The 9582-nt window shown below is 41.9% G+C and overlaps 1 protein-coding gene across 5 annotated transcripts in view; it reads left to right on the top strand.

Annotated features, from left to right (window-relative positions):
- PEX5L (peroxisomal biogenesis factor 5 like) overlaps window positions 1-9582 on the top strand; it is a 190469-nt gene that overhangs the window by 171779 nt on the left and 9108 nt on the right. For all 5 annotated transcript variants that reach the window (XM_027876004.1, XM_027876006.1, XM_027876005.1 and 2 more), the window contains 3 exons: window positions 2478-2594; window positions 4175-4318; window positions 8632-8702. In XM_027876004.1, the coding sequence (XP_027731805.1) occupies window positions 2478-2594; window positions 4175-4318; window positions 8632-8702 (332 nt within the window). The remainder of the gene's footprint in view (window positions 1-2477; window positions 2595-4174; window positions 4319-8631; window positions 8703-9582) is intronic.

Genomic DNA, 9582 nt, shown 5'->3' on the forward strand with positions numbered 1-9582 from the left:
GAAGGAAGGAAGGAAGGAAGGAAGGAAGGAAGGAAGGAAGGAAGGAAAGAAGAATGATAGCATGCTTCAGTCTGTATTCAGACAATATCAGTTCTTTCTCTGAAGGTGGATAACATGCTTCATCATGAGTCCTTTGGAATTCAAACTTCTATTATTACAATAAATTCTTCCCAGGGCTAGAACTAGGGGGAGGCATTGGGGGTTTTGTTCCAGAGTCCTGAAATCTTGGGGGCCTGGATAGTTTTCATACTTCTTAAGCAATCAATTTAACACTGAGGTCAACTAAGCAGTTGTTAATCACTTATTATATATGTGCTATCTATGGTGTGAGGCACTAGAAATACAAAGAAAAAAAATGAATATTCCCTGCTCTCAGGGAGCTTTTTTTTTTTCAGGGGAGAAAACATGTACATAAATAAATATATGCAAAACAAGCAAACTAGCTACAAGGTATGTTCTTTCTGCAGGGAAGAGAGGGCACTAGCAGCTGGGAGTATCAGGGAGGTTATATATAGAAGGTATTTGCGGTAACCATTAGTTAAAAATAGGAATAAATAGGAAGGTACCAGATGGTTTGCTTCACCCCATCCTCCCCCAGCCCAGTCATTCTACCCCAGGTGGACAGTTTCCCGCTACCTCTCCCAGTTGTGGCCTCCCCAGCTACAAGCCCTTGACATCTAGGAATCTCTTCTACTTCCCACACAGGGCCTTGTATCTTAAGTCTCTTTGTTCAATCTCTCTTCTCTGGCCTCACATTTAACTGAATTTGTTTTTTTTAAAGTTGATTTTAAGGAGCTTTTCATGCTGTTTGCCTTAAGGGCTAGTATGCCAGCAATAGCTCTGATTCTTCTTTCTACATGAATTGAATTGTTAGCCCTGAAGGCTGCTGCTAAGTGGAGGGTCTCAAAAGGAGGGGTCCTTCTGTGCTACAAAATAGGATGTTGTATGGCTAGTCGGGGACTGAGGGCAGGACCTGCAGGTGGCCTAGAGCAAAGCACATATGTTTCCCTAGACAGTTTTATAGAAATTAAATCAGATTAAAATGTGTATCAAGGGCAAAGTGCTACCCAAGAATGGGATGAAGGAAAGATAGAAGGAGAAGCAAGGTACAATCTCACTGAATTTGCCTTGGTGTTGGCAAAGGGGAACAGTTTATAAGAGGAGCCTCATATCTTTAAATCGTGGAGTTGCAAGGAATTTTGGGCCAATATCTCAACCAATTCAGGAATTCCTTCTTCTTTTTTTTTTCCTTTTTTTAAGTACCAAGTAACAATTGTTTCATTCTTCGCTACTGATTTTTCTCCTTTAGCTAAGTTACTTGAGACCACTCCCAAGGTATGGGATCAAGGCAATCTGATATACTAGGGACAGCTTTGGGTGCAGGATCCCTTTCCAAAACTCCACCTGGAGCAACACCTAAGACCTCTTTCTACCACTGAAAGGGTACCTGAGTTCGAAGCCTTCCTTTCCACTTCATAACCATGAAACTCCATTCTTGTCATTTATCTTCATGAAGTACCCATACCTGTAAAATGGAGGAGTTGAACTATCCTTTCCAGCTCTAAAATTCTATGTTTCCATGGTCCTCTAGAACAACAAATGTTTAACAACTGCCTTTCCTGCTCCTCAGAAATAAGATTCGATGGAATCTTTGACCTTTTGGGTAATAGATGGCTTCCTATTAGTTAAAATAGTCTTTAGTAGTCAAACATTATAGTCATCCAGTTGGACTTGAAATCAGAAGAACTTGGATTTGAATCCTTCCTCTGATACCAGTATGGCCAAGGACAAGTATCTAAGCTTCTCTGCAGTTCTGTTTCCTTATCTGTAAAATTGAAATAGTGATAATAATAATAGTACCAATTTCACAGGATTATTGTAATGGTCAAATGAGATAATGTGCATAAAGTGCTTTGCAAAGCTTAAGATACTATGTAAATGCTAAATAGTATTATTGCTATTGCCACTAATAACAACAACAATAATAGCAACAGCAGTGATGTTAATGACCTACCAGGATGCTCCTCTATCTTGGGAACAATGAAAGTAGCCTCAGTGTAGCATCTCTCTCAGCTCCACCAGGACTACAATTCAACTTTGTTCTACAAGTTTTCAATTTTTATGTCAACAAATGTTTATAAAGCACCTCCTCCATGCCAGGTATTGTGCTAGACAGTGAAAATACAAAAACAAAATGAAAACAGTGCATGCCCTCTATTAGGGGAAAATAACACATACCTACAAAATTTAGTACAAAATGAAGCAATTTCATGGGGAAGGCACAGGTCAAATAGTAAGAGCAGTATGTTAACAGAATTGGACACAATCAGGGCACAATGAAAGAGGAGGATGGAGAGAGATGCAATCTCAGGAGAGACAGGCCTGACAAGGATGGATACAAGGAAAACCATTTGCTGATAAATCAAAACCTATTCTAGCAACTCCTTAAATTTGTCTCTATCTTCTCTGTCTCCTAGTCAGACACAGAGTTTTGGGATAAGATGCAAGCAGAATGGGAAGAAATGGCTCGAAGAAACTGGATATCTGAGAACCAAGAAGCCCAAAATCAAGTGACGATTTCAGCTAGTGAGAAGGTAATTCAGAATTTGGACAGTACCATTTGTGTTTCTCTTCCCTTATAGCACACATCCATTCAATTCAATTCAATGCAATTCAGTTCAATTCCATAAGCATATCTTAAGCACCAGGCTTTGTGCTAGGTACGAAGACAATCCAGTGCAGACTTTGCTTCCATGAAGTGTGCTTTTTAGTGGGAAATGCAACATGAAGACAGGTCCTTAAATGCAGGGGAAATTGAAGAGATTGTAATGAGAATCAGAAAAGGAGGTCACATGTCAATGCCCTAAGTTATCACCACTATTTTGGAGAAGAGTCTGGAGTTAAACAGGAAACCACTGAGCTAGTGGGAATGTTGTTGTTATTGTTGCTATTGTTGTTTTCTTGGAAAAGTCCACAAAAATCACTCCCATTCATGATGGTTGCCACACCAGAATTCACCTCTTTTGTTTCATTTCTGTTTGACTGACAGACACGGAAGCAGCAAGATATGGCCAGCCTGTCTTCTGGCTGATCTCTAAGCCCTGAGTTCCTTTTGAGGCTTGGTTATCAGAGAATAAAGATAACTCCACAGTCCTTTTGTCCTCATCCTCTGACCCCCATCAGTCAAGCAAACCTTGCCTGCAAGATACCATACTGGTGGCTCCTGGAAGGTTGTCAGTTACTTAGGAAGAGGGGTGGTGGGGGACAGGAGGCAAATGACATGAGTGACATTTTGACTTTGTGTAGGTCACAGATGCTCTTGTCAAAGTGTTCCATCTGTGCCAAAAAAAACATTTAAAATAAAAAGAAGATCAAATCTTCAGGGGAATCCTCAGAAATTCCCTTGATAGGAACTCCCAGGAAATGAATAAGTAGAGCAGACAGCCAAGCAAACTACTCATGAACTTCCAGGTCTATAGTTAATGCCTTAAAAACAAAACCAAAAACTTTGGATCCAAGTTTCCTTAAAATGCCTACCATGTTACCCACCCTTTGGAAAAAGTGTAGGCATATTTTCATATTCCATTGAAGTCATGATCTCTTTGGCATAAGCATTCCATCTAAAGTACAGATCACATGCCTTTGTATCCTGTAATATGTTTTCATGAAACTTAGTAGTGGAGCTAACCAAGGTACTGAAGTCCTCCTCTGGTGCTTTTCTTGTTTCCCAGACCCCAGTGCCTAATACAGTTCCTGACACAGGGCAGGCACTTAAGAAAGGTTAGTTGATTATTTGCTAAGTAGCACAATTCTTGGACTGTCCATCTGTTAACTCCTCACTCTTACAATGTGTCTGGCCCACCTCTTTTTCTGGCCCAGTTTACATATACCTGATATCTTTCATGACATTTTTACATGCAAAACATTACTGGTATATACATCTGCCATGCCTCTCTCCATTGCCCTTTTAGCCAGATACAGTTTGAATTTTCTGAGAGTGAAATATTCCATAATTCTTAGCTACACATCATCAAAGGGATAAAATAAATTCTCAAAAAATAGACTTCTTTGGGAGTAGTTTAGCATCATTGAAAGAGGCATGCAGAGAATTAAGGTCTCTTCTCAGACTAGATGAATGAATAAATCATTTACTTCTTTCTTCTGTGTGTCACAGGGGTACTACTTTCACACAGAAAATCCTTTCAAAGACTGGCCTGGAGCTTTTGAAGAAGGATTGAAAAGGCTGAAGGAAGGGGACTTGCCTGTCACTATACTGTTTATGGAGGCAGCGATCCTTCAGGACCCTGGGGATGCTGAGGTATCTCCTCTCATCTTCAGGGAAAAGCTGTGGGTGAAGTAGATGTTGTATAGTGGCTAGAGATCTGGCATTAGAATCAGAGAGCCTGTGGTTCAAGTCGCATCTCTGACATGTACTGGTACATAGTGACCTTGGGCAAGCCACTTAATCTTTCACTGACCCAAGGAAGGAAGGAAGGTAAGAAGGAAAGAAGGAAGGAGGGGAGGGGAGGGGAGGGGAAGGGAAGGGAAGGGAAGAGAGGAAAGGGAAAGAGGGAAGGAAGAAGGAGCGCAGGTGGGAATGCTGAAGGGCAAGTGCTGCTCTCAGGAGAGTGGGTTGCCCCGACAGAGATCTTTGATGCATTGAGATGCAGAGGCAGAGATTTCTCTTAAGTCAGGGTAGATTTATATTAGGAAATGGGATAGGAAAATCCAAACTGCCAACCTGGCAGACTAACATCAGCTCCCAGGCTACAGGATGAACTCTTTATGTGGAGGATAATAGATCTAGTGTTGGAAGAGACATTGGTGATCATTGAGACAAACTCCCTCATTTTACAAATGAAGAAACTGAGGCCTAATGAGAGGAAATGACTTGCCCAGGGTCACACAGGTAGTAAGTAGCAGAAGTGTGGTTGGACCCTGGTCTGACTCCTCTGAGAGGGAGTCCCCTGCTGTGGCAAGTGCAGCTTCACAGGATTGTGGTTGTTTGTGCTTTTGAAGCCAAGGACTGCTCTCAGTGCACTGTGATAAATAAAGAGAAATACCCAACTGTGCAGAATACTCCTCCAAACTTTTAGAGGGCCATTGAAGGGGCAGATAACACAAGGATAAGAGCTACTAAGTTCTGCTATGTTGAAACTGCTTAAAAGGAACAAGCAATCCCAAGTGAACAGCCCTCAGGCCTGGCCATTCCATGAGAAAGCAGAGAGAACCAAGAACATCTTCCTTGTAGAAGGTATAATTAAAAGTCTATTTGGAGTGGAGACGCAAAATGCTTGAAATCACTTTCTTATGAAAGGGCAGCATTTCATCAGGGATCAAGGATAATTATAGGTATTAAGGGGATGCCTTTTGCTGAGGACCCAGTTGGTAGTGAAGGAGTTGAGGGGGAAAGGGTGCTATGGTGGCCCAGTGTTTTGTTAATGTGGGGAATTCCTGGTGTGAAAACTCCTCCATGAACACAGATAAGCCATTCATTTTCTTACCTTAGAGAACTGCCTAGATCACTAAGGACTGAAAGTGACTTATGTAAGGTCACTGAGTCAGTCATAGGTCTTGAACCCCCAGTCTTCCTGTCTCCAATACCCACCTGCTATCCCCATGGGCAGTGGTTGTACTTTTATTCTGATTAACAGCCCCCCAAAAAAAGCTAAAAAATGAAATTGAAAACTAAAACATCTGAGCAGAAGGAGTCACTGTCCAAACCAAAATCCTTGTAGATAATGCAAAGCTGATAGTCCTTGAAGACCTTAGAGCCAGAGTGATAATAGTGGTTGGCATTTCTGTACCTTTCTTTAAGGTTCATGAAACCCTTTATATACAATTATCTCATTCGATCCTCACAAGAACTCTGTGAGGTAGATGCTATTATTATCCTCATTTTACAGGAGAGGAAATTCAGATCAACAGGGGTTAAGTGACACAGCCAAAGTCATTCAGTGATATAGTGAGTATCTGAAGCAGAATTCTAGCCCAATTCTTCCAGACCCAAATCTAGCACTGTATTCATTAGACTATACTGTTTATCCAAGAAACCAATGAGGTTACTTAGCCTAACCCCTGCATTTTATAGATAAGGAAACTGAAGCTCTGAGAGATGAAGGGACCTTCCCAAGGTAAGTGGCAGAGCCAGAAGAGAACCAGGGTTTCTTGATTTCATGCCCAATGCTCTGTTCATCAGAAATGGAATAGGACACAATGGAAAGAAAGCTGGGCCTGGGATCAGAAGATGTAAGTCCAAATTCTGGCTCTACCACTGACTTTGGGTGAGTCATCTGTAAAATGAGGGGCTAAGGTCCCTTTTAGCTCTAAATCTCTGATCCCAAGAAAGCCCACTTTCAAGGGAGTCATGTGAAATAGACATATTCCAAGCCTTGGACAAAGTCCTAAAAGAAGGAAGAGGATTGCACAACCATCTTAAGAGGCCCTCCAAATACATTTGCACCATGAAGCCAAAACGGAAATAGTTGTACTGGCTGTTTATAAAGGGAGGGCAAGGAGGAATCACAGACAGGCTAGATGGGGGACTGGAAGGGGAAAAAACTGATCCTCAGCAGTTTTTATTCACAATGCTGGAGCCCATCTGACATATACAATAAATAACCTGTGAGGGAAAGGAAGATAAAGTTGTAATTACACTTCAGTGGGAATCTAAGTGTTTTCCCCTTGGTTTTGTTAGAAGAGATGTTTATCAGTCTGCTCTTGGGTCAGCACTGAGGGAAACTGCTGTGAAAAAAAAAATCTTCCTGTCACTTAGGAATGTTTGTTATTGCCTATTGAGGGAACCCTTTCTGATTTCAACCAGACTTTAGCCAAGCATCTGTTTCCTTTAGGGACCTCATCATCTAAATGCCTAATTTTCGGTATACGCTTGGTGGCACCTAACTGGAGTTTTCAGAAATTCAAAGATAGCTTGAATTTCTGGGAAGTTACAGTGACTGAAGCAAGAGTCAGGAGGACTGAAGATGAGATTGGGCTGCTCCTAATGTACTATATGACCCTGGGCAAGTCATTTTGCATTTCTAGGCCTTGGCTTCCTCATGTGGAAAAGGAGAGATTTAGCTTAGATGACTTTTGAATCCTAGATATTGGAATTAAAGGACATGGGTTCGAATTCCAGTTCTGTTCAGCATAAGCTCCTTGAAGGCAGGGGCTGTATTTTTGCTTGTATTTGTACTTCTTGCTAGCACTTAGCACAGTGTCAGGCACACAGTAAGTGCTTAATAAATGCTTATTAACTTATTGACTTGACTTTCAGGGGGTAACTATGACCAAGTCATTTATTATCTGGAAAGGAGATTTAACAGTCTCTCTTAGTCTCTCTTAGGCCCCTTCTCACTCTAAATCCTGTTCCTGGGATCATCCATCTCTATGATTCTACAATTAATAGGATATATGAGAGGCAGCAAGGCAAAGTCAACCTTTGACAGTTGCTAGATGTGTGAGCTCAGCAAAGTCACAACCTGCCAGTGGCCCAGGCAACACTCTTAAACTACACACACACATACACACACACACACATACATATATACATACATACACACATATGTATATGTATATATACGTATATGGTGGATAAGTTGCCAACAAGCATTAATGGATGTAGTTTTATACTAGGAACTCCTTCCCTTATAAAACCATATATTCAACCATTTCGGTCGTGTCTGAATCTTCCTGACCACATTTGGGGTTTTCTTGGCAGAGATACTGGAGTTGTTTGCCATTTCCTTCTCCAGTTCATGTTATAGATGCAGAAACTGAGGCAAACAGAATGAAGTGACTTGCCCAGGGTCACACAGCTAGTACAAGTTTGAGGCCAGAGGTGAACCAGATCTTCCTGACTCCAGGTCCAGTGTTCCATCCACTGTGCCACCTAGCTGCCCTGATGAGATCCTAAGTTTGGACTAAAAAGAAAAATATGTGTGTCTGTTTATAAGGAATGTATGAATATGTATATATCATACATATATACACATAATTATAACAATGTTATATTGTCACATAATTGAATGTGTATCTACACCTTCCAATGAGCATTTAAGGCTCTTACTTCCCTTGAGTTTAGCCACAGGCAATACTAACCAGAGAAGGGATCTGTAAATCCCTTCCAGGCACATGACCCAGTAGTGTTTGAATAGAGGCTGGTGTGGCACTTAGTGTGGTACAGTAGAAAAAGTACTCACAAGCTTCTGCCTGAGCAGAACCTCCTCCACCCTAGCTCTGAAGTCAAAGGTCCTGGGTGCAAATCTTGCCTCCGATTCTTTCTGCCTGTGTGTCTTTGGGCAAGTCACTTAATAGTCCCAGGCGTCCATTCCTTTGTCTCCAAACTTGACTGCTGAGGTCACTAGGATCCTGTATCATGGAGGGCATTCATGCAGTGGGTTAAAGGCTAGACCGGCTGACTTCCTGGGTCCCCACCAACTCCAGGATTCCATGAATCTAAGCCACAGGAGAATTTAAAGAGATGGACGTGATCTCTCTCTCCCTTTTTGCTGAGAAACCCTTGACGCCCCACGGCACTGAGGGCAAAGTGGACCAGCACTCACACCACTGGAGGACTGGTTTTCCTCTGGGTTCCCACCCCACATTGACATCAAGTTTTTGTTTTCACAGGCCTGGCAATTTCTGGGTGTAACCCAGGCAGAGAATGAAAATGAGCAAGCTGCTATTGTCGCCCTCCAGAGGTAGGTGAAGCTAAGTGTAAACCCAAGGACCCTGCAGGCTCTTGCTAATGGATTCCTCCTGTTTCTCTCAGATTTGTTTCAAGCATTCTTTAATCATATTTTTTAGTAGAGAGCAGAAATGCCACTTACACCTGACACCCAAAGGCTAGATCAAGAATAATGTTTTGTTTCCTGTCTCTAGGAAATAGCAATATTTCTATACCCTACAAAATGATCCAAAGCCCTTTCCCCATAAAGGGGGTCAGTGGGTTGACAACCTAAAGGGCCCCATAGAGAAAATATGGCTTAAAGAAGAAAACTGGCTCTGGAGTCCAGGAACCTGGATTCGAATTTCACCGCTGATGATCGCTGCCTGTGTGACCTTGGACAAGTTACTTAACCTCTCTGGGCCTCCATTTCCTCATTTGTAAAAAAGAGGGCCTTAGACCAGATGGCATCTGAGGTCCCTTCTAGTTCTAGACATATGACACTGTGTAATCATGTGTGTATCCAGGCCTAGGATTTCATGGGCAGAGAGAACGTCTGGTGTGGAAATTCCCTGGGCCAGTGCAGGTCAGAAATTTGTCAACTTCTTCAGAACCCAGGATCGTAGATTTAGAGCAAGAAGGGACTTTAAAGGTCATATGGTATAACCCTTTCATTTTACAGATTAGAATACTGAGGCCCAGATCGGTTAAGTGATCTCCCCCGAGGTCAAATAGCCAATATGTGTCAGAAATAGGATATGAACCCGGGTCTCTCTGATTCTGAGGCCAACGTTCCGTTCATTCACTATTCGATATTGTCTCTCCTATAGATATGCATAGATACATTGTAAGGGGTGGTGGAAAAAACATTTCTATGTCACTTTAGGGTTTGCAAAGCACTTTACATATGCTAT

This window comes from Vombatus ursinus, unplaced genomic scaffold (genome assembly GCF_900497805.2).
Source record: "Vombatus ursinus unplaced genomic scaffold, bare-nosed wombat genome assembly UNPS02014810.1, whole genome shotgun sequence".
Taxonomy (NCBI): Eukaryota; Metazoa; Chordata; class Mammalia; order Diprotodontia; family Vombatidae; genus Vombatus; species Vombatus ursinus.